At 37.6% G+C, this 21109-nt stretch overlaps 1 protein-coding gene across 2 annotated transcripts in view; it reads left to right on the forward strand.

Moving 5' to 3' along the window:
* The window catches only part of CCDC141 (coiled-coil domain containing 141), a 175355-nt gene that overhangs the window by 46236 nt on the left and 108010 nt on the right, over window positions 1–21109 (forward strand). For both annotated transcript variants that reach the window (XM_077883463.1, XM_077883462.1), the window contains exons 4-5: window positions 3544–3652; window positions 8608–8861. In XM_077883463.1, coding sequence (XP_077739589.1) covers window positions 3544–3652; window positions 8608–8861 — 363 coding nt within the window. The remainder of the gene's footprint in view (window positions 1–3543; window positions 3653–8607; window positions 8862–21109) is intronic.

The raw sequence follows: 21109 nt of genomic DNA on the forward strand, positions 1-21109 counted from the left end.
CCTGTAGGGGCACCTGTGTGGCTCAGTTGGTTAAGCATCTGCCTTTCACTCAAGTCATGATCCTGGGTTCCTGGGATCAAACCTGGCGTTGGTGTCAGGCTCCCAGATCAGTGGGGAGTCTTCTTCTCCCTATGCCCTCTCTTTCCTTGTGCTTTCTCTCAAATAAATAAATAAATAAATAAATAAATAAATAAATAAAATCTTAAAAAAAACCCCTCAGTACAGCTAGTTAAAATTAAGTAAAATATTAAGTAAAAATAGAAACTTATCCCTAAGTCACTATGATTTATTACTTTCTTTAGAAGATGGTAATACAATTACTAAATCAAATAATTACCCCCGATTTTAGTATAACTAGGAAATGTTGGTCTAAAGCGTTCTTGTTGACTAAAAGATGGAGGATAGAATTTCTTCTGCTATTTATGAAAAGGCAATTGCAGAATATTCCATAGAATATTTGACTTATAAGCATAGCACTTTACAGAATACTTTGCTAAGGCATTAACTGGATTCATGGTTTGAACTCATTAAAAATTTAAGGAAAGGAAAGTCCTGGACCTAAGAAGGTCATTTCTTCCTGTGACTTTTCCTGAATTCTGAGATTTTTTTTTTTTTTTTTTGCAGTTCCCAATTTCAAAATGCAAGACTCAGAGAACATTATCAAAAGAGCTGTTGTATTTGGTGTAAGACAGTTATTGGAAATTTCACTTTTAACTTCTGTCAAGTGGCAGTACATTCATTTTGATGTCAGAGCACTGCTTCATTATGATAAAGCACTAGCTTTGAAAAATATGACATTTCCAAACTCAAAATTCAGGTCTTAAATCCAAAATAACAAAGGAAGGAAGATTAGTAATAGAACATAAAAATTGGGGTAGACAATCTCATGCATCATGAACTCCTTTAAAAGTAAAAAGAAGTAGCAAAAATCGTGTTGTAGCTTTTAAGTTTTGTTTTCCACAGTTTGAATACAGAAGTTCAGTTACAATTCATTTTACAGATCATCTTGGGAAAAAGCTTCACGCGTAGTTTTCTTTCCTGAACACAAACTAGGTGAAATGTACCTACAGGGTCATATTGTAGATACATCTGATTCATTCCATCTTAGTACGTTGGTTACAGATGTCAACTGCCCTTGAAATTCAACTCATTTGAGCACAGGAAATTATCTTTCTTAAAACATTAGGCCCAACATTTGTTTCCCATGGCATAGTAACATTAATGCTAGCTGATGGGAAGTTATTTCCAGATATTACATGAAGAAAAAGGGAATACTAAGTCTAATAATAATAATAATAATAATAACAACAATAATAATAGTATTGTATGAATAATAATACTAATAATACTAATTATACATAATACTAATCATACTAATAATCCAGCCTCTGATTTTTAGTGAAAAGATACTGTTTCTTATATTATCCTCCTTCCAATATTGTGGGTCACTTAGTACTAACCTGAAGGCAAACTCCTACATAATCTTTCCTGCCTCTTGTATTGCCAAAACTTGTATTGCTGATTTTAAAAAAATATATGGGAATAGGGTCTTTACAGAGTATCCCACTATTACTACTCCTATCCTGTGCAAGGTGCAAAAAGAAAAGTGAGCAAAAGGATATATCCATAAAGTAAAAGTTAACAGAAGTTTAAGGAAAACTTTTGAGGAAAAGCATTATTTGTTTATTTAATTTCAAATAACATTTGAAATATAGGTATAAGTTACACAGTGACTCTAAAACATTTTGTAATGTTCTACAGAGAAAAACCAAATTACCCTCTAGGGTTGGTTTTATATGTTTGTTTGTCTTGAAACTTCTCTTTAAAAAACATCCTTAAAATAAGCTATTAGAAATGGAATGAATTAGAGATGTAAATGATGTGTGGGAAGGATCCCCTTATTGAACTATGATGCATGCAGTTCCATTAAAATGTGAAATGACTTCTTATTGCATGGTTAATAATTATTACAGGACTGTTTCAGATTCACACACTTAACCATCAGATTATTCAAACACCATGCTGTCAGTAACTGGTATCCACCAGATTGTTCTAACATGATGGTGAAGCCTCCTCCAAGTTTCCAAAGGCGACATGCTCATTAGTCTCTCTTTCACCATTCCATGCCATCTATAACTGGATTTTATGAGGCTATTGAAATAATCAAAGTATAGTAGATCTTATTAATTGAATAGTTACATAAAAATATTAAAGATCATTAAATTCATAGACGGTAGTTTGGAAAAAACTTGAAAAAAAGACAAGCATGTGATAAGCTTTTGTGTCTTTCTCATCAATACTTTACCTTTTTGAGTTTATTAAATACCTGATACAAAGGTAAACATATTGATTAAACTATTCCTATAAACTATAATAATTCCTTTTGAATCTGAATGCTAGAACAAAGCTGCCATTGTCTAGCTACACTACTACTATGCCATTATCATCAATGTACTGTACTGGTAGAACCAAATATTATACCCTTTTCTAAAATTTGTTTCTAAATTTCCCAGAGAATTTTAATATCACTTCAAATGCCTCCCTCCCCTTCATATTTCCTCCAAGGAGAAACAGAGAAATGGGTCATACTCCTCACCACTTAGAGTGTTATTGCTTCTTCTGCTTCTTCTTCTTCTTTCTTTTTTTTTTTTTTGAAGCAGAGAAATTTTCCATTTTTCATTCTTGCTTTATCTAATCTCACTTTTATTTATATAAAGAATGCATAAGATCATTGATAAAAATGCAAACAAAATTACAAATGGTAGATTCAAAAGGTAAAAGTTCACTGGCCCCTATTCTTAATCTCATTTCTTCTCATAAGGTAATCCTTTGGTGTTATCTCTTCAGATCACTTTCTGTACAAAAATATATTTTTTTGTTTTGTATAAGAAAGGGGATTAAACATTACTTCTTAGCCTTTTTGTTAAGATCAAGTGTAGAAATGGGGTTAGACTTGTGTTATTTTAGAAGTTATATTTTTTGGTTCTAAGTCTAATCACAGAGGAAAATGTTAACTGTATTTCAACTTTCCTTCTACGTGGGTTCTTAAGTAATATTTACTTATAATTACATAGGTTACTGGTTAACCAAACTTTTATTATTATTATTTTATTATTATTTATTGTTGTTTTTTGTGAACTTTTTGGTTATTCTTTGACAAACTGCTTTACATGTTGGAAGTGGCTGCTTTATTCCATAGACACAATAATTTTAGTTGAAGATTTCAATAGACACTTACCAATAAACAAGTTAAATTATTTCAGCATATATGACATATTTCCAAGTATAAAAAAGAAATACAAAGGAAGGAAAAGAAAGTTCTTTGGCACTTTGTAAATTGACTACGTGTGAACACATAACTTCATACAAACACCCTAAATCCACACACATGCACACAAACACATACATCATCATTCAAACACACAAACACAGAAACACATATACAGTCAACTAGGATATGAATTCATGAAAAACATCTACAAATAACCCAAAGTGGCACATTGCTTTTTTTTCAAATGTCTTTCCCTTGTATTTGTGTTGTAGTTTGCTATTAAAATAGACCAAGCTGAAGATTTCCTCCAGAACACCCAGGAGTTTGAGAGTGCTGAGTCCTTAAAGGCACTTCTTCAGCTTCATGAACATCATACCAAAGGCAAGAAATAACGTTTATTCCTTACATAAGCTTTTAGAGGCTTTATAATATGTTCATGTGACAATGCTCATGTGTGATAGTGTATTTTAAATTTATATGTTTATACCTCAAATTGTTCCAAGAAAGTTTAAGTAAAGCTTTATTTTTGGTCATCTACTCCAAAAAAAGACATAGTTGTAAATGGTTTTAAGGGGATGTTAGAGGAACAACCACCAGAGATTCAGTTACTCAGTCTGCTAGATTTTAGCTCCTGAGGTCATGGGTCATGTCCACCTTGTTCTTCCTTGTATACTCAGCACCCAGCATGGTGCCCACACATGGTAGGTTCCTGGGGAAGATTTCTTGGTTAGATAAATGGTTGAATTTGGTTGAATTCAGTGAATTTCCCTTCTCAAGGTCAGGAAATGAAAATTAGCCTTTAAATAACAGCACTAGTTAAGGAAAATCCCTTTCACTATTAAGTTATTTTTTTAAAAAGTGGGTAGTGGGCTTTTTTCTCAGGAAGCCTACAATTTGGTTAGGGCATGTCCACATTTATTGGCAAGTTACCTCTCTGTTTCCTGTAGGTTGCTGTTATACCACCCAGCATACTATGTAGTAACAATTCATTTCCATATTTGTCTTTATCACCAGATTGTGGGACTCTAGAGGGCAGGCATTAGTACATATCTGAATCACCATGATGTAGAATAGTATCCAACCCAAAGTATGTTTATTGAGTGTCATTTGTATTTAATTCCAATGTAAGACACAGTACGATGATACAAACTGGAGCAATGAACAAGGCATTTCAGGGACATTAAGGAGGAAAAAAATGGATTCTAAGCTCTGAAGGTTCACAACTGAACCGTCCAGTTTTCCAATGTCTTCTTAAAATGAACATAATACTGGAGAAGCTTCCCTGCAGGAACAATCATATTGTTACTTCCTTGTTCTTAAATGTTCATAAATATATATATTTAAATGTGGCTGAGATATAGGCTCATTGGAGTCTATTATACTATTTTTTCTACTTTTGTGTATATTTGAAAGTGCCTGTTGAATGAGTTTAGGAAACAACATCCCACTGAGGAACACTTGGAATATTTAAAAATGTTTTAGGAAGAAATATCACCCATGATCTCATTCCCAAGACTTTGATAGTTTTTAGAAATTAGTCTTTTGGGGCAGCCCTGGTGGCTCAGTGGTTTAGCACTGCCTGCAGCCCAGGGCATGATCCTGGAAACCTGGGATCGAGTCCCACGTCAGGCTCCCTGCATGGAGCCTGCTTCTCCCTCTGCCTGTGTCTCTGCCTCTCTCTCTCTCTCTCTCTGCATTTCTGTGAATAAATAAATAAAATCTTTAAAAAAAAAAAAAAAGAAATTAGTCTTTTGGAAATATTGCTTAGTAAGTTATAAATTCACTTAAGTTATGTACATCCCTCATTTATCCATCTTGAATTTGTTATTTGTACTTAATATGGCAATCTGTATAAATGTTAGTATAAAATCTGCCTTAATACAAACTTTCTTAGATATAATCAAAATCAAAACAAATAATAAAAATTTATTAACTATCTACTTGCCTCATATCACAAGGCATTATGTCAGAAAGTAGGGTTTTATGTATGCAAAAATATGATTTTTAAAATAAATACACCACAGAGATTTTGCATTTCTTGAAGTTCACGATTTTCTATCTAGACAGTTTACCCTTGAGGAAAAATGCATCATTTTGTACAATCAGCTCGTGGAATAAATAGCTAGGAAAGTATAAACAATAAAAAAAGGTTAAGATATGAGAAACCAACAGAGGAAGAGCCAAAGGACCAACAGAGGAAACTGAGGGAAAAATTTGTCCACTTTAATGGCTATTATGGTAGCAGTACTGGACTGATTTTAGCCTGGTTACAGTTTACAAGTAACTTTGGCCAGAGACTCCATTCCTAATGGTACTTGGTGGTAGTCATACTATTTTGTCAGATATGAAACAGAAAATCACAAAAAGACTGCAAATAGAAATTTGGGCTAATTGTAAGTATCCTGGAAGAATCAGAACAGGCACTGTCAGTCTGCAATGTCCTAATACTTAGAGCTATGCTTTCCTCTCTCTTTTGAAATGTCTAGCGTGTATGAACTAGTTATGGAAAGGTAGGAAAGAAATACTACATAGAAACCCTGCCACTTGCCCACATTTCCTCCGTGTGTGTGTGTGTGTGTAACTTTTCACAATATCATAACAAACTCTTTGATGCAAGGAAATATGTAGCCATAAATATGGAGAATCAATCATACTGATTATCACATAGGTTATACAAATTAAAACTCTTCAGTTTATCACACAAGGCTCTCCATAACCTGTCTTCATCTCATTTTCAAGCTCTTTCTTTCTACATAAGAATTTTCTCTGGAGAGGTAGGTTTTTTTTTTTTTTTTCCTGTCCTTGCCTCTGCCATCTTGTTCATGTTTGCTTCCATGTCTTTGAGAGATTTATTCTAATGTTCTCCCTGTCTTTTCTTACTGTGTTTGAATGATCTCATTCCCTTTTTGGCTCAGGTTGTTTTTGTCATTTGTTGCTTTGCATCATTAGCTCCCCATCAGATTGCCCAGTGCACATAAGCACGCCTTCCTTACTCTGAGCGGATAACACCATCTAATACTTGGACAGATCTAGGTCATGTGACATAAACTACTTCAAATTCTTTCCTTTTCACGTCAAAGTCTCTCTTCACAATATCTTCACTTATCTCATTCTCTCTTTCAGCTCTTCAAAAAAAAAAAAAAAAAAGTATTAAAGAGAAACCTGGCCCAACTACCACAGCCTCGTTATTGCTGTGCAGTTAACTGCCGAAGGTTAGAGTGCTAATGTAGAGTGCCATGGGAGATTGGAAAGAACATTGAGCTTCTAATAAGAATAGGTGGCTTTTAGTGAACCCTGGGTGGTGCAGCGGTTTAGTGCCTGCCTTTGGCCCAGGGCGCGTTCCTGGAGACCTGGGATCGAATCCCACGTCGGGCTCCCGGTGCATGGAGCCTGCTTCTCCCTCTGCCTATGTCTCTGCCTCTCTCTCTCTCTCTGTGACTATCATAAATAAATAAAAAATTAAAAAAAAAGAATAGGTGGCTTTTAGCACAGCTTAGTCCACTTCTAGTTGTGTGATGCTTGTGAGGTACTTAGTCTCTGGGTGTTTTCCATAGTTCTCCCTGTCCTAAAAAATAAAAAGCAGTATATTCAATCTTGCTGAGATTCTCTTCTTTTTTTCTCCCCTCTAACAACAAATGCCTCAAAGATTGCCCTGTCTTGTTGACTTCAGTTCATCACTATGTCCCCACTTCTCAACCTGGTAACTTGGCTTCTGTTTCCATCACTTTCCCATCACAAAACCCCATGCCTTCTCAAAGTCTTTTTTACATCTATAGAGAACTGCTGATCTCTAGCACCTGTAGTTCTCTTAATTCTTCCCCCTATCTTAATACATTTGATCTCATTCAAGCATTCTGCAAAAATTGTTGAACATCTCACCTATGGCAATCACTATGCTAAGTGCTGGGGATAGTGTCATGGCCACTGTCCTCATATTGCCTTGGAGCCTGGTGGCAAAGGGAGATATTAATCAACTAACTCAACATGTAGGTATAAAACTATAGTTGTGATAAGAACTATTAATAAGAACAATTAATAGTATTTGATTTGGTATAGGATTGGATATAGGATTTTTTTAAAAGATTTTATTTATTTATTCATGAGACACACAGAGAGAGGCAGAAACACAGGCAGAGGGAGAATAAGGCTCCCTGCAGGGAGCCTGATGCAGGACTCGATCCCAGGACCCCGAGATCATGACCTGAGCTAAAAGTAGATGCTCAAGCACTAAGCCACCCAGGTGCCCCTGATATAGGATTTTGATTCAGTCTGGTTTATTTCTTGAGGAATTGGCAGTTGAGTAAGACATGAAGTTTGAGTAGAATAAGGGTGGAGAAGAAAGGGCTTGAGAAGGATAGTGTCCCTGTAGAGGACTGAGAAGTTCTGGGGCAGAAGGGAATGTCAGATTTGTGATGTACTTAAAAGAGAAGTATGAAGAGTAGAGAGATTGAGATAATCTGAAAGGGATGATAGGAACCAGATCTGCCAGACCTAAAATCATGTCAAGGGGTCTGTCCTTAATTCTAAGGTAATGGGAAACCATTGTTGTGTGTGTGTGCACGTGTGTGATATAGTTTGTTCAGAAAAGATCTGTCTGGCTAACATATAGAGAATGGATGAATGGATTGGAGAAGGATACAATAAAGAGGTGGCTGCCCAGGTCACCTCGGTGGCTCAGTTTTTGAGCGTCTGCCTTAAGCTCATGGTATGACCCCAGGGTCTTGGGATCAAGTCCCGCATCGGGCTCCCTGCATGGAGCCTGCTTCTCCCTCTGCCTATGTCTCTGCTTCTCTCTGTGTCTCTCATGAATACATAAATAAATCTTCAAAAAAAAAAAGAGGTGGCTGCCCAAAAAATATTTTCTGTAATAGGGATGGAGAGCAGTAGACACATGCAGAAGATAGAGGGGAGAATTGACAGCTGTTGATAATGAAGGAGAGGAATGTGTCATGGATTGACTCCTGGGTCATAACCTTTAAATCTCAGAATTAGTCCATTCACTTCAGACTGTAGAACATGTCAAGGGGTGCAAGCAGCTTAACCACATCATTAAAAACCAACTGAAACAGTGCCAGAGTCCCTCGATCTTTCCCATGTACTGATTTACCTTATCACTGAACTGCAGCATCCTATTGTTTGGCAGTTAGTGCTACAGAAATTGTTAAGTCATGGTATCTGACCAGTTGTATTTCTATTTATGCATTTGGATTCCTTACAGTACAATTTATTGTTAACATAAAGGTTACATAAATTTTAAATTATACCAAGAGTTTGAATATTACTATAGAAAAGCTCACTCATATTGCTATTCTTTTTTCCTTCTAATTCTCTTCTAGAACTCTTAGAACGATCTCTAGCCCTATTAAACAAAAGCCAACAGCTCACTGACTTCATAGAAAAATTCAAGTGTGATGGACCTAATGTGAATCCTGAGTTAATTCAGGGAGCTCATAACAGCTGCCTGAAGATTGACAGCCTTCTTGAGCTTCTACAAGATAGGAGACGGCAACTTGACAAGGACTTGAAGCACCAGCAGCAAGAACTGGGTCAGGTTCTGCAGTTATGTCAGTGGGACCAGCAAGAAAATGAGGTAACCCAAAGGGGAGTTGACTATGTCCTGACCTCACCTAATTAAGTTTGATTATTATGTGGACTAGCTGTTTCCTGGGATAGTTCCTCAGTTATTTTGGTCAAATTCTTTGGTCTTTGGCCCAAACTAACATGTTGTTTTCCCACACAAAGATTTTTATTTCCTCTCATCATAATATTGCTTTTATAAATGGGAAAATACCTGTGGGTAGTTTTGGAAATGACTGCGTTATATTTTTGGATTCTCTTTCTCACTTCCCTCCAGGTTACTACTTTTAAACATAATTCTTTGAAATTCTGAACTATAGATTGTAGCTTTCTTGAAAGTTGGGAGGCATGGTGGCGTTGAACTGTACCACATTGCTGCTAATGCCAGTGAAAAAGTCTGTCAGTCCCAAAGAGTGTTCTTAGAATGGTCTGGTGACAAGGAAGAAATATGACGTTGGCCTGTGGCTGGATGCTCAATGGTTAGAGGGCTTTGGGGCAAGAGGTCCAGGCTTGTTAGAGCTCATTACCCCAACTGCAAACACAGCTTTGATCAGTTGTCAACATGCTTGCCACGCACTCCTTTTGTCCCAATTCCTTAATGGTGAGCATGGATAGAACTCTTTGCAAACCTGCAACTTAAATAGGTGGAATGGTTACTGCAGTATTTCTTACTGTCCCAGTCCCACGCTTAAATCTATACAGAGCAAATGGAGGGAATTTTCAGGGAGAAATACGTAGAGGGGGTCTCCTGGTCTGGATGCATGGGGAAAGGGTCTATTCACAGGTTTTATATTGGTACTCTGATGTAGATTGGAGAGACAGACCTGTAGCTGGGAGCATATATGAGGCCAGGAGAAACTGGTTCTTATTTTAAGCTGGAAAAATGAAGACATCAATGATGATCAACCCTTCAGTGTGTATTTATCAAGTACCTACCACATGCCAGGTGCTATTATAGGTACTGGGAATAACAACACACGAGACGAAATCCTTTTCTTCCAGGAATTTTTCTAATTTTTCTAATGCTGGATGATTTTGGGGGGGGGCGCTGTCCCGTGCACTCTAGAATGTTGAGCAGCATCTCTGACCTTTACTCACTAGATGCCCAAAGAATATCCTTCAGTTGTGACAACAAAAAATGTCTCCCGGCACTGCCAAATGTCCCTGGGGGCAAAATTACCCCCAGATGAGAACCACTACGCTAGTGTAATTAGAAAGACATACATAAACAAATGAACAATGATAAGTGCTATAAAGAAAACCAAATAGGGCAATGAATTTGTCTTGTGTTGGTCTACTTTTAATCAGAGAAGGCCTCTCTGAGGAGGTGGCATAGAGCAAAGACCCAAATGCAGAGGCCTCCAGTCATACATTCAGCTTAAATTTTATCGCCGCCCCCTCAAGTCACCATATACTTTCCAACCCACCTCCACGCTCAGCCCTTTTGCCTGGTCTACTGCCAACCGCGGTCTTGCCTCTGCTGTGTTTTACCTGCCAACCCTCATCCACTCCTCAGTTTAGATCTTTGCCCATCCCACCTTTACATGTTCATTACCCAGAATCCTATTAACCCAGTGTAATAGTCTTTTAGTGATGATTCTGACAGAACAAAGGAAAATTAATGCTTAGGAGAAGAATCAACTTAAAATTGTTTATCAGACAAGCATTTCCAAAGTTCCCTGTTTTCCCTATCATAAGTGAGTCCATTATAATACTCTTTCTCTCCCCCTGTCCTTCCCTTCTCTCTCCTAATCCTAACCTGACAACGTGTTCTGAGAGCTACTGTGCCCTTCAAGAAACCTTTCTCTTGTCTCTTTGCATTGAGTTCCTAATCCCAAACCCCTACCTCTAGGGCTTCCAAGTTTCAAAATGAATATTTTAACCCAGTCACATACTTAAGGGAAATCCAGGTACTTTGTCATCCCTAGAAATCAGAAAAACATCGTGAAAATAACTAAAGTAAGGTATTGCAGAAGGTTTCTGACTTGCTGAATCCTCTAACTTATGGGGTCTCATCTTTCTTAGAGTATGTGTTTTGGTATGAGTATGTGGAAGAGTATGTGTTTTGACTGAGGAGGTGCTTTTTTAAAGTAGACTTCATTCTTTAGAGCAGCATTAGACTCACGGTAAAACTGAGTGGAAAGCACAGAGTACCCTCTCTTGCCACACAGACACAGTCTCTCCCACTGGAGAGTCTCTCCCAGGATCACCATCCTGCACCAGAGTTGTACATTTGTTACAATCAGTGAACCTGCACTAATACATCATTATCACCCCAAATCCATAGTATACATTAGGGTTCACTCTTGGTGCAATATGTTCTCTGGGTTTAGTCAAATGTATGACCTGTATCCATCATTGTAGCATACCTAATAATTTCACTGCCCTAAGCATCCTTTGTGTTTTGTCTATGCATCCCTCCTTCATCCTCATCCTTGGCAGCCACAGAACTCTTTACTGTCTCCATAGTGTTGCTTTTCCAAAATGTCATATAGTTGGAAGCAGGTTGGATTGGTTGCTTTCACTTAGTAATTCACATTTAGGATACCACCATGTCTTTTCATGGCTTGATACCTCATTTTCTTTTAGTGCTGAATAACATTCTGTTGTCCGTATTTGCCACAGTTTATTTATCTACTCACCTACTGAAGGAGATCTTGGTTGCTTGCAAGTTTTGGCAATTATGACTAATGCTGCTTATGGATTCATGTACAGATCTTAGTGTGGACATAAATTTTAATTTCATTTGAATAAATACCAAGGGATGTACTGCTGGTTCATATATAGTAAGAGTATGTTTATAAGAAACTGCCAAACCATCTTCTAGACTGATTGTATCACTTTGCATGCCCACCAGCAATGAAAATTCCTGTTGCTTCACAGTCAAGCATTATCAGTATTATCAGTCTTGGACTTTGGCCATTCTGATAAGTGTATAGTGGTATCTCAGTGTTTTAATGAGTCTCATCCTTAAATTGGGAATAATAATTCTTAATTCACAGAGTTGTTCTAAGGATTAAATGAAATAACACGTATAAAACACGTAGCAAAATGCCTAGCATTCTAAGAGGTACTTAAAAAATACTAGTTTTCTTGTCCTCCCTTGCTTTGGTTAAGCTTACAACCTATGAATTCTTTCTCATCTGGTCCATAATCTTTCGCCTGGGCTTGGCATTACTGTTGGTAAAATTGTCAACGTCTCTTAATGCCATTTAGTTCTCAGTGGCTGCTCTAGGTAAAGTAAAGCTTTAAAAATGAATATTTGTGGTTAAGAGAATTGGGCTTTCAATTAGACTCCATTACTAAGTGTCCCAAACCAAAATCAATTTTTAAAATAATAATACAGATAAATGTTATTTTTATTAAAATTGGCCAATAAAGAAGATAGTCATTTCTTTAAATATAAAATTAACCTCTTAAAAACACCCCATGTTATGTTTTCTCTTGTTAACACTAGTGATGAAAGCTGGAGTAATTAATAAAGTAACTGTTGCTTCTGTGTGCTAGCTTGTAAGAGCAAAGATCCTGGGTCCAGACTGTTGGCTGAGTTAAAGTCCCAGTGCCACTACTTTACTAGCTTAGTAACGGCAATTATTTAACCTCCCTCAAAATCAGGTTTCTATATATGATTACCTACATCAAAGCATTGTTAGGATTATCAAACAAGTTATTATATGCCAAGTGCTTAGAAGAGTACCTGGTACTTGGTAATTGCTATGGTATGCTATATTGGTATTAGCATTTTTTGTTATCCTGTCTGAAAAGGATAGTGAAGACCCCAACACATTGCCTGCTCCCATACTCCTGCCCCCCTCTACCACCATGCTCAAGGAAAAACTATTCTTGCATTAAAGGCTGATCTCATTGTTTGTCTTGAGTTTAAAAGGTATGATTAAATAAAACTTTGAGGATCTCAATAGCCATACTTGTTTGATGGACATTCAATTGGTAGTTTAAAACAAAGAGAGGGGTCCCTGGGTGGCTCAGTTGGTTAAGTGTCTAACTCTTGATTTCAGCTTAGGTCATGATCTCAGGGTTGTGAGGCTGAGCCCCATATCAGGCTCTGTGCTGGGCATGGAGTTTGCGTAAGATTCTCTCTCTGTCCCTCTCTCCCTCTGCCCACCACCCGCACCTCTCTCTCCCTCCTTCTTTCTCTCTCTCTCCATCTCTTAAAAAAATTCATATTTTTTTCTGCTTGTCACTTAATAATGCTCATTTGTTACAAATGTCGATCAGACCACCATTCATATAGATAATTGCTGTTGGCATTTGGCTTACTCCCGCCTTCTAGACCTTTATATAAGCATGAGCACAGCCACAGGCACACACACATTTGTTAAAGAAACACCTAACCAAACAAATAAACATTAATGGAATTAACTTATACATGCTATATTATTACTTGATTAATTAATTGAACAAATCATAGGTACGTTCTTGGTCAAAAGTACAATAAATAATTTTAATATAATATTTCACTATTTGAACATGCATAGTTTTTTTCATAAAATATGGTCAGTATACAATGTTTTATTAGATTCAGGTGTACTACAATGTTTTGACAGTTCTATATATTATGTGATGCTCATGCTCATTAGGATAAGTGTAGTTACCATCTGTTACGATATAAAACCATTATACAATTTAAACAAAATCTTATTGATGAGAAAGTAGAGTCTCCCCAGTTTCTCAATATTATAAACAATAATTAATGCTTATTGTATTGATTATTGTGTGAACAAGGAAGTATTTTAAAATTCAGGTAGATACAAGCATAATTATCTTTCCTAAGTTTTTAAGACTTTTTGGAATGTTCTATTTTAAAGTTTTTTGATGCAATGGTGAAGGGTGGCAGGAGCAGCAACACTGAGTCAGATGGGAGCCTGTGAAATAGTAATTTGGGCCCCATGACTATCATGTTCCTGAATGATCTACCTGATAATCCTAGAACATTGTGGAACCACGAGTTCATACAAAGGCACATGTTTCATTGGAAGGCAAAGACTTTTTTGTCAGTTCTGTACTTATTTTAAAGGAACGTAAGAGCTGTCAAATCTTACATTGATAAAATGCCAGCTTTGTCGATCATTATAACCACTTAAGAAAAGGGAAAATTAAGTAGAGAATTAGAGCAAAGATTACTGATGAATAATAATGTGGATGTCTGAATATCTGACGCATCTTCTCATACGAGGGCCATTTAAAAGATGCATTTAGTGCTTCTCTGTTTCTAAGTGCTTATGGCCTAATGCTTTGAACTATACAGTTCAGCTAATTTTCCTTTGGAAAAGAAATCAACTGACCAGAATGATGGTGATGTAGGATTTATATCAATCACAGGGGGGAAAAAAGCCCCAAATGAAAAACCACATACTTTTCTATCTTAATAAGGATGAGATAGTCTGATAAACATTATCATAGCATGTTCTCTCGTTATCATTGTTTTTCAGATGTAAAAATGTGCACTTACTTTACACTTAAAGATGAGCGGCTGGCTGACCTTTCTTCTCAACTCCAGCAGCATTTTGTTTTGCAGATAATCTGCTTCATTAATGAAAATCAGAAGCAGCTTGGAATATTTCGTGCATAATTAATTATCTTGGCAAGAAGATTTATGAATGTAATTTTTCTCAATTGCTCCAATCAGGCATAAGTGAGACAAACAAATAAATTAAAACTAAGTTATTCATAGTCTCTTTGTACAAGACAGTGTCAAGGACATCTAAGAGAATGAAGTAAGACATAAGGGCAGATAATTTCTTTTCACTACCCAGATCACAAATAGTTTTAAGATACAAATCTTTGCAGCGGGGGGGAAAGGGGAATAGAATTCACATTTGGAAGGTTTTATAATTTGAGTGCCATGTATATCATAATCATGTAACTGCACGTAATCATATTCCTTATGTATAGGCAACTAAAATGACATCAAAGATGGAATATATAAGCACAGCCTCAGGACACCAGTCTTGTACGTGGTGGGCAGCTATAAAACTGTATGTGTGTGCATGCATGTGCCATATACACATGTGCAAGTGTAGTCTCCTTTCTTTGGTGCTGTTTTCTAAATAGGACTTAGAGCTGAACGGTTGACCAGCTTAAATTAATATGAGATAATATAAAAGTGCCTAGTTGAGTGGTAAGTGCTTTTAAATAATAGTCTCTCTTGGGCGTCTGTGTGGTGCAATCAGTTAGCCTTCCGAATCTTGGTTTTGGCTCAAGTCGTGATCTCAGGGTTGTGAGATTGAGCCCCATGTCATGCTCCGTGCTCAGCATGGAGTCTACTTAAGTTTCTTTCTCCCTCTGCCCTTTCCCCCTCACTTGCTCTCTCTCTCTCAAAAATAAAGAAATAAATCTTTTTTAAAAAAATCTGTTTGAATGCAGCTTTCTAACATTGACTGGAATAAACTCAAAATAAGGGTTGAATTATCTTGGAGATACTGGTATTCAGTAGCTCAGCCCAGTAACACACACATAACTTTCCAGCCACTTATAAATTAAAATTTATGGCAAGTTTTATTTTAACACATAGGCTATCTCTAGAATTTACTCTAAGACATGCCAACAGTGAATCCAAAGTATCTGAAAGTACAGGAGAAGCATGTAATTTTGAAAACAGTAGAAACCCCTCTTAAATAGGATGCATGCTAATCGCTATTGCTTTCGAAGATACTGATGTCAAAGGTCCTGATAGAGGGACTCCGGTGCAGATAGTGTGGATATCAATTCTAGCTTTTACATTTACTAGTTACCTCTATGCTTCAGTTTCCTTTTCTGTAAAATGGGAATAGTAATAATATCTAGAGATTTTTATAGATGTCCTATAAAAATAAACAATGTTATATATGTAAAAATGCTTAGAGTACAGCTTGAATACAGTGAGTGCTCAATAAATGTCCAGATGTTCACCATATCACTATATACATTGGTGGGTACTTTCTGAGCTTTACTGGATAATCATTGGCTCATGAAATCCTACATTTTGGCCAGATCCCACACAAGTTCTTTAAATCACTAGGTAATCTTAGCTTTCTAAAATGCTATGATGTTGAGGGGAAATAAATGCCATTTCATGGCTTGGTAGTCAGCCTAGTTTTTTTTCAGAAAGTCAACTTTATTTGTAAGATAAAGTTTAAAGATAATTTTTTCCTCTTTCTTCACTCTTTAGCTGTTTATTAAAGCTCATTTATACGTCTTATGGTTGATTATGTAATCATGAAGCTTAGTCATTTCTCTATACTGTTCAATTGGCTTACCAACATTTTAATTTGATATAATGATTTAAGCCCTTTAATCAGTTGCGAGAGGACTGGGTGACTCACGCTGTGACTGAATGACTCTCTCTGCAGTAATAGGACTGATGACAAAGCTGTCTGATGTCCCAAAGCCCTGGGAAGGGCTCCACATTGATCCCTGATCCTCAGACCCCTCCATCGTACCGCAGAGTTAGCTGCTGCTACTTGAGCGATCCGCTAAGCCCCAGACTGCCTGTGGATCTCCTTCCACTACTCCAAGCTCTTTTTCTTCCCTGTCCCTGCTGCTGGAGATTGTTGGGTTTTCTTTCCTCCTCAACACTACAAATACCCCAAACTTGCTGGGAAGTGGGACTCATTCTCTCCTCCACCTTAATTCTCATGCTCCCCAAAGACAACCAAAGGGTTATGATTAATTTTAATGCTTTTTTAATAGGGAGATTTATAAGCAAACAAAGTAAATAGCACACTTTCAAAAAATGACAATATCCCTTAAAATTTAATAGTTATTTATCCTGTCGATATAATAGGCCTGACTGATTTTTTCCAACAACCAGGCGTCTAAGCCAAAGCTGCAGCATGAAATCTACTTGGCTGCATGGCTTAGGAACTGGGATGGTAATGTGACAATGTCAAACTTTAGTCCCACTCCTAAGTAGCTCTGTAATGTCTGTTCTCTGTCTCTCTCTGCCTCTGTCTCTCTCTCTCTTTCTTATACACACACACATACACACACACACACACACAGTAAATATAATTAGCTCCAGATTCCACTTATGGTGGAACCCCAGGTTATATTGGGAAAACCATGCCTTAGATATTTTTGGCAGAAATGCACATTGCTAGGACACTGGGCTAGTCTCTTTCCTTTCTTGAAATAAAGGCTTTCTCCCACTGCTGGGAGGATTTGCCCCAGTGAGTCAGAGGTAATGCTAGAAATAAAATTTAGGCCCAGAGACATCCACTGTACTGATTTTATCCATTGGACTAAACAGCTTTCTTCCATTAAGTGGTTGAAAGTAAAGAGCCTACATAAGCAAGAGTTGAGGCCAGTCTTGGGAAGGGAGGAAGTCCTTAGTGCCATTTTTCTTGCTCTATAAATGTGAAAAGAAAAATGATATGTCAACACAAATCAGAATAATTAAATACATAAAATTGTGATTCTAGACAGGGAGATAGATTATCTGTGAAGCTGTTTATAAAGTAAAAAATTTACTTCATGACAAACAACATATTTTTGCTTTCCTACTACCCATCAACAGAGAATACTGAGATCCTATAATTTGTTGAGGAGATATTAATACCTTCCAATTGTCTTCCATAATATATGGAGAGCTTCCAAATTCCACAAAAGAAATATGGTGAACATTATTCTCTTAGAATCAATGAAATGAAGTCCAAATATTCATGAGCCAATAATTAGTCCCAGAATGCGTCTAAAAAGAATCCCAATCCACGTTTTTGGCAGTAATGCTTCTTTCCTCCTCTGCTCTCAAGTCCTCAGGTACAAAGATTAGTGACATGCTTTAGTGTCTCTTTCCCTAATATACATGATCTCCTGATGGAGCAAATGGATATTTGAAGTTTTGTTATCATCTAATTAAATACAGAGCACATTTGACCATATTGCCTAATATGAAATAATTTCTCTACTATAAAAAAGAAAAAAAAGTTGTTACAATAGTAACATGCCTTCAAAAACAAAGTAGATGTTAGAAGTGTCACCTGTGGCCATCTACTGTGATTGAAAACACCTTTGTATATGTGTGCATTTTTGATACGTGGAAGAGAGACTATCAAAAAGTCTTGGGTTAAAGAAGATAAATACCTGATGCCTTTTCTTCTGCTTTATCAGTTTTTGTCTCTAGTAGTAACTGGCTATTTGTCAAGAATTGTTCTGCACATGGAAAAGAAAATGAAAGTAATTTGAAGAGATTTTCATCTTCCCTTAAGCATTTCTGTTAAGGTGGTTTGAATAGCTTATTGCTGGCTCGCCTCCTGCAGCACACTTTTAAACAAAGATAAAAAAAAAAATAAGATCTGTTCTCGGATGGTGGAACAAATTTCACAAAAAGAGACTGGTTGTGTTTGGCAGTCTGATGCATCACTTTGGGCTGCAGCAGGAGTTCACCTTGTTGCCACGTGAGGTTTTTCTTCCGGACTGTCGGAGAGCATTTTCTATCACTTGTGTTCCCATGTGTCAGTCCTGGAATAGTCTTTGGAATTCTCAGCTTGCCTTAGCTGTCACCTGTGCCCACAGCCAGCCTCTTGCTCTCAGCCCCTGTTCCTGATGGGCCTGCTGCACGCATCTGTTCTCTCAAATGCAGTATTTCCACTGAACCCCCAACGTGGTACACGGAACCCATTTCCCTGTTAGACTCTCTAACTGTGGTGTTGTGTTTTGTTTTGTTTTTTATCTTTTTTCTTAAAAAAAAAAAGATGGTATTTATTTATTCATAAGGGAGAGAGAGAGGCAAAGACAGGCAGAGGGAGGAGCAGGCTCCCTGCGGGGACTGGATCCCAGGAGGTTTTGATCCTAAGAATGTTTGTAAACCTAGCCTGAGAAGAGCCATTTCTTCCCTCTGGAATCCTTTGGTTCTGCAGATGGTGGTGATGAAAAGAAAAACGTGGGATGAGAAAGTGTGAGTTCTGACCATGACATTTCTGCCTGCGGGACTTGCCTCTTGTTGGTTGTATGACCTTAGGCAAGTTGCTCCACTCCTAACACACCTGCTGGGTATGTTTTCCTCATCTGCTGAAAAAGAAAATCTCTCCATAGAGGAGGGATGTAAAGATGGCATGAGGTTACTTGTAACCTGCTTAGAGTTGTCCTTGACCCCTTTCTGCAAAGAGGGGTTTTATTTATTTCTCTTGCTTTCTTAACTCTTACCTCCCAGCAGGGTGTTAAGGGGATGGGTTGTCCAAGAAGTAAGAGCTAGCCCTTCCTTGCCCAGTTAGTGCTCTCCTCCAACCTTTCCCCACTTCCTGGTATGTGCCTGCATCCACTCTCCTTCATGTATCTTCAGACACTGCGCCTGCACATAATGCTGAAGTCTCACCTAATCAAAGAAAAAAAGCTGTGGAGAAACCCCATTGTTACCTCTGCTTCCTGAAAGCTGCCATCAAGATCTCTCCTTTACTGAACCAATAAGCTTCTCTGGAAGTATCATTAGTTCGACTTCTTTATTCTCCACTCAGTGGTCTGTAAATGCTTGCCAACCGAGATCTCATTTCACCATTCTCTTGACCCTGCTATTTTAAATTGCCCTTAATTAAAACCCAGTCCTTAGATCTATATTTAACCAACATGGATAGTCTGAATATCCTAAGATGGTCGAACCATTTCTATAAAGATATAATTCAAGTCATAGGTGATTTTAAATTTTCTAGTAGCCACATTAAAAACGTAAAAAGTTACAAGAAAAGTGAAAAGCGATAATATATTTTGTTTAACCTAATGTATCTAAAATGGTACCACAATATTTAATCAACACTAATATTCTTAACAAGATATTTGTGTTATTTTTTTCTTCTTTTACAAAGTCTATGAAATTTGCTATGTACTTTATACTTGGAGTCCATCTTAGTTTGGACTTGACAGAATCCAAGCACTCAATAGCCATAGAGGATAGTGTGGGTCTACATACAGCATTGGAGGGGATTGTCCTGGAACTCCTCTTCTAAAAAAAAAAAAAAAAAGATTTTTTTTTATTATTCATGAGAGACACACACACACACACACAGAGGCAGAGACACAGGCAGAGGGAGAAGCAGGCTCCATGCAGGAAGCCCGACATGGGACTGATCCCAGTTCTCCAGGATCAGGCCCTGGGCCGAAGGTGGCACTAACCTGCTGAGCCACCCGGGCTGCCCCTAGAACTCCTCTTTAATTTCCATGGCAGCTCTTGGTTTTCATTGAACATTCCCGAAAGCTCCCGCTTTGAATTTTTGCTGACTTCTTTCTCTATCTCCCTTCACTCTAATAGGTGCTCCCCTTCCCCACCCAACCACCCCCCCCCCAACAAAAAAAGATCTTCATTCCTTCTCTTAGTTCTACCTCCCCTGGGCACTGAGTACCTAGAATGTTATGTCAAACTGGTAGGATGATCATGAACACATTGCTTAGTTCAAGCAGAAAGGTGGGAACTAAGAAGAGAGAGGATAAATGTTCTAATTTTCCCCTTACTTCATCATTGCCAGGAACTGATTTCTGGTGTATACTCTGAATGTGTTTTTTTTTTTTTTTTTCCCTTCCTCCCTTTCTGCATCCTCTGAACCCTTGGCTCATTTCATCCTTTTGCAAGGACCATATTCTACAGAATGTCCTGATGCCTCATTTACTGTACTTATTACTCAAGCTTTTGGACCGCAGCTGATATAATTTAAGTGCTTAGAAAAAGTGCTTTTGGAACATCTATGCAGCTGTCTGCAGTAGCTACTTGTGGGATGCAAGGACTGATTTATTGGGTGGCCCAATGTTATGGTTGACTAACGCTCAGTAATCTAGGGTGTCCTGCCTTTACCTCAGAAGGATTCTGAGAGCCTGTTCTGTGTGCATCCCACAGCACCACCTAGTAAATCTGATCCAAGAGGCTGCTCACGTGTGTGATGGATGCCTCATGATGAGATCGCCTACTTAGGATCAACTACTTACTTCTGAGTTTTATGCCAACTTGTTTTTTATGTTTCCTCCCAGGGTGCATTTGGTAGTAAAAATGTGTAGACCTAGAGAGTCAGGATGCTTATCAGGAAAGCATATACAGAATAGCAACATAAATCTTTAACACATTCACTTATAGGAAATGGCATTGCCACACAGGAATAGTATCCTCTGGGGGTTAAAATAGTATTTGCCAAATCTAGGGGATGAGGTCAGTAGATACCTTTTAAAAATCAAAACACTCCCTCCTTTCCGGCTTTCATCACTGCTGGCATGTGCTACATGACAAGTCTTTGACTCATAAAGTTGAATAGGATTATCTGAGGGTTCAGGGTCCTCACCTGTTTT

Source organism: Canis aureus, chromosome 34, assembly GCF_053574225.1.
Source record: "Canis aureus isolate CA01 chromosome 34, VMU_Caureus_v.1.0, whole genome shotgun sequence".
NCBI classification, from domain to species: domain Eukaryota; kingdom Metazoa; phylum Chordata; class Mammalia; order Carnivora; family Canidae; genus Canis; species Canis aureus.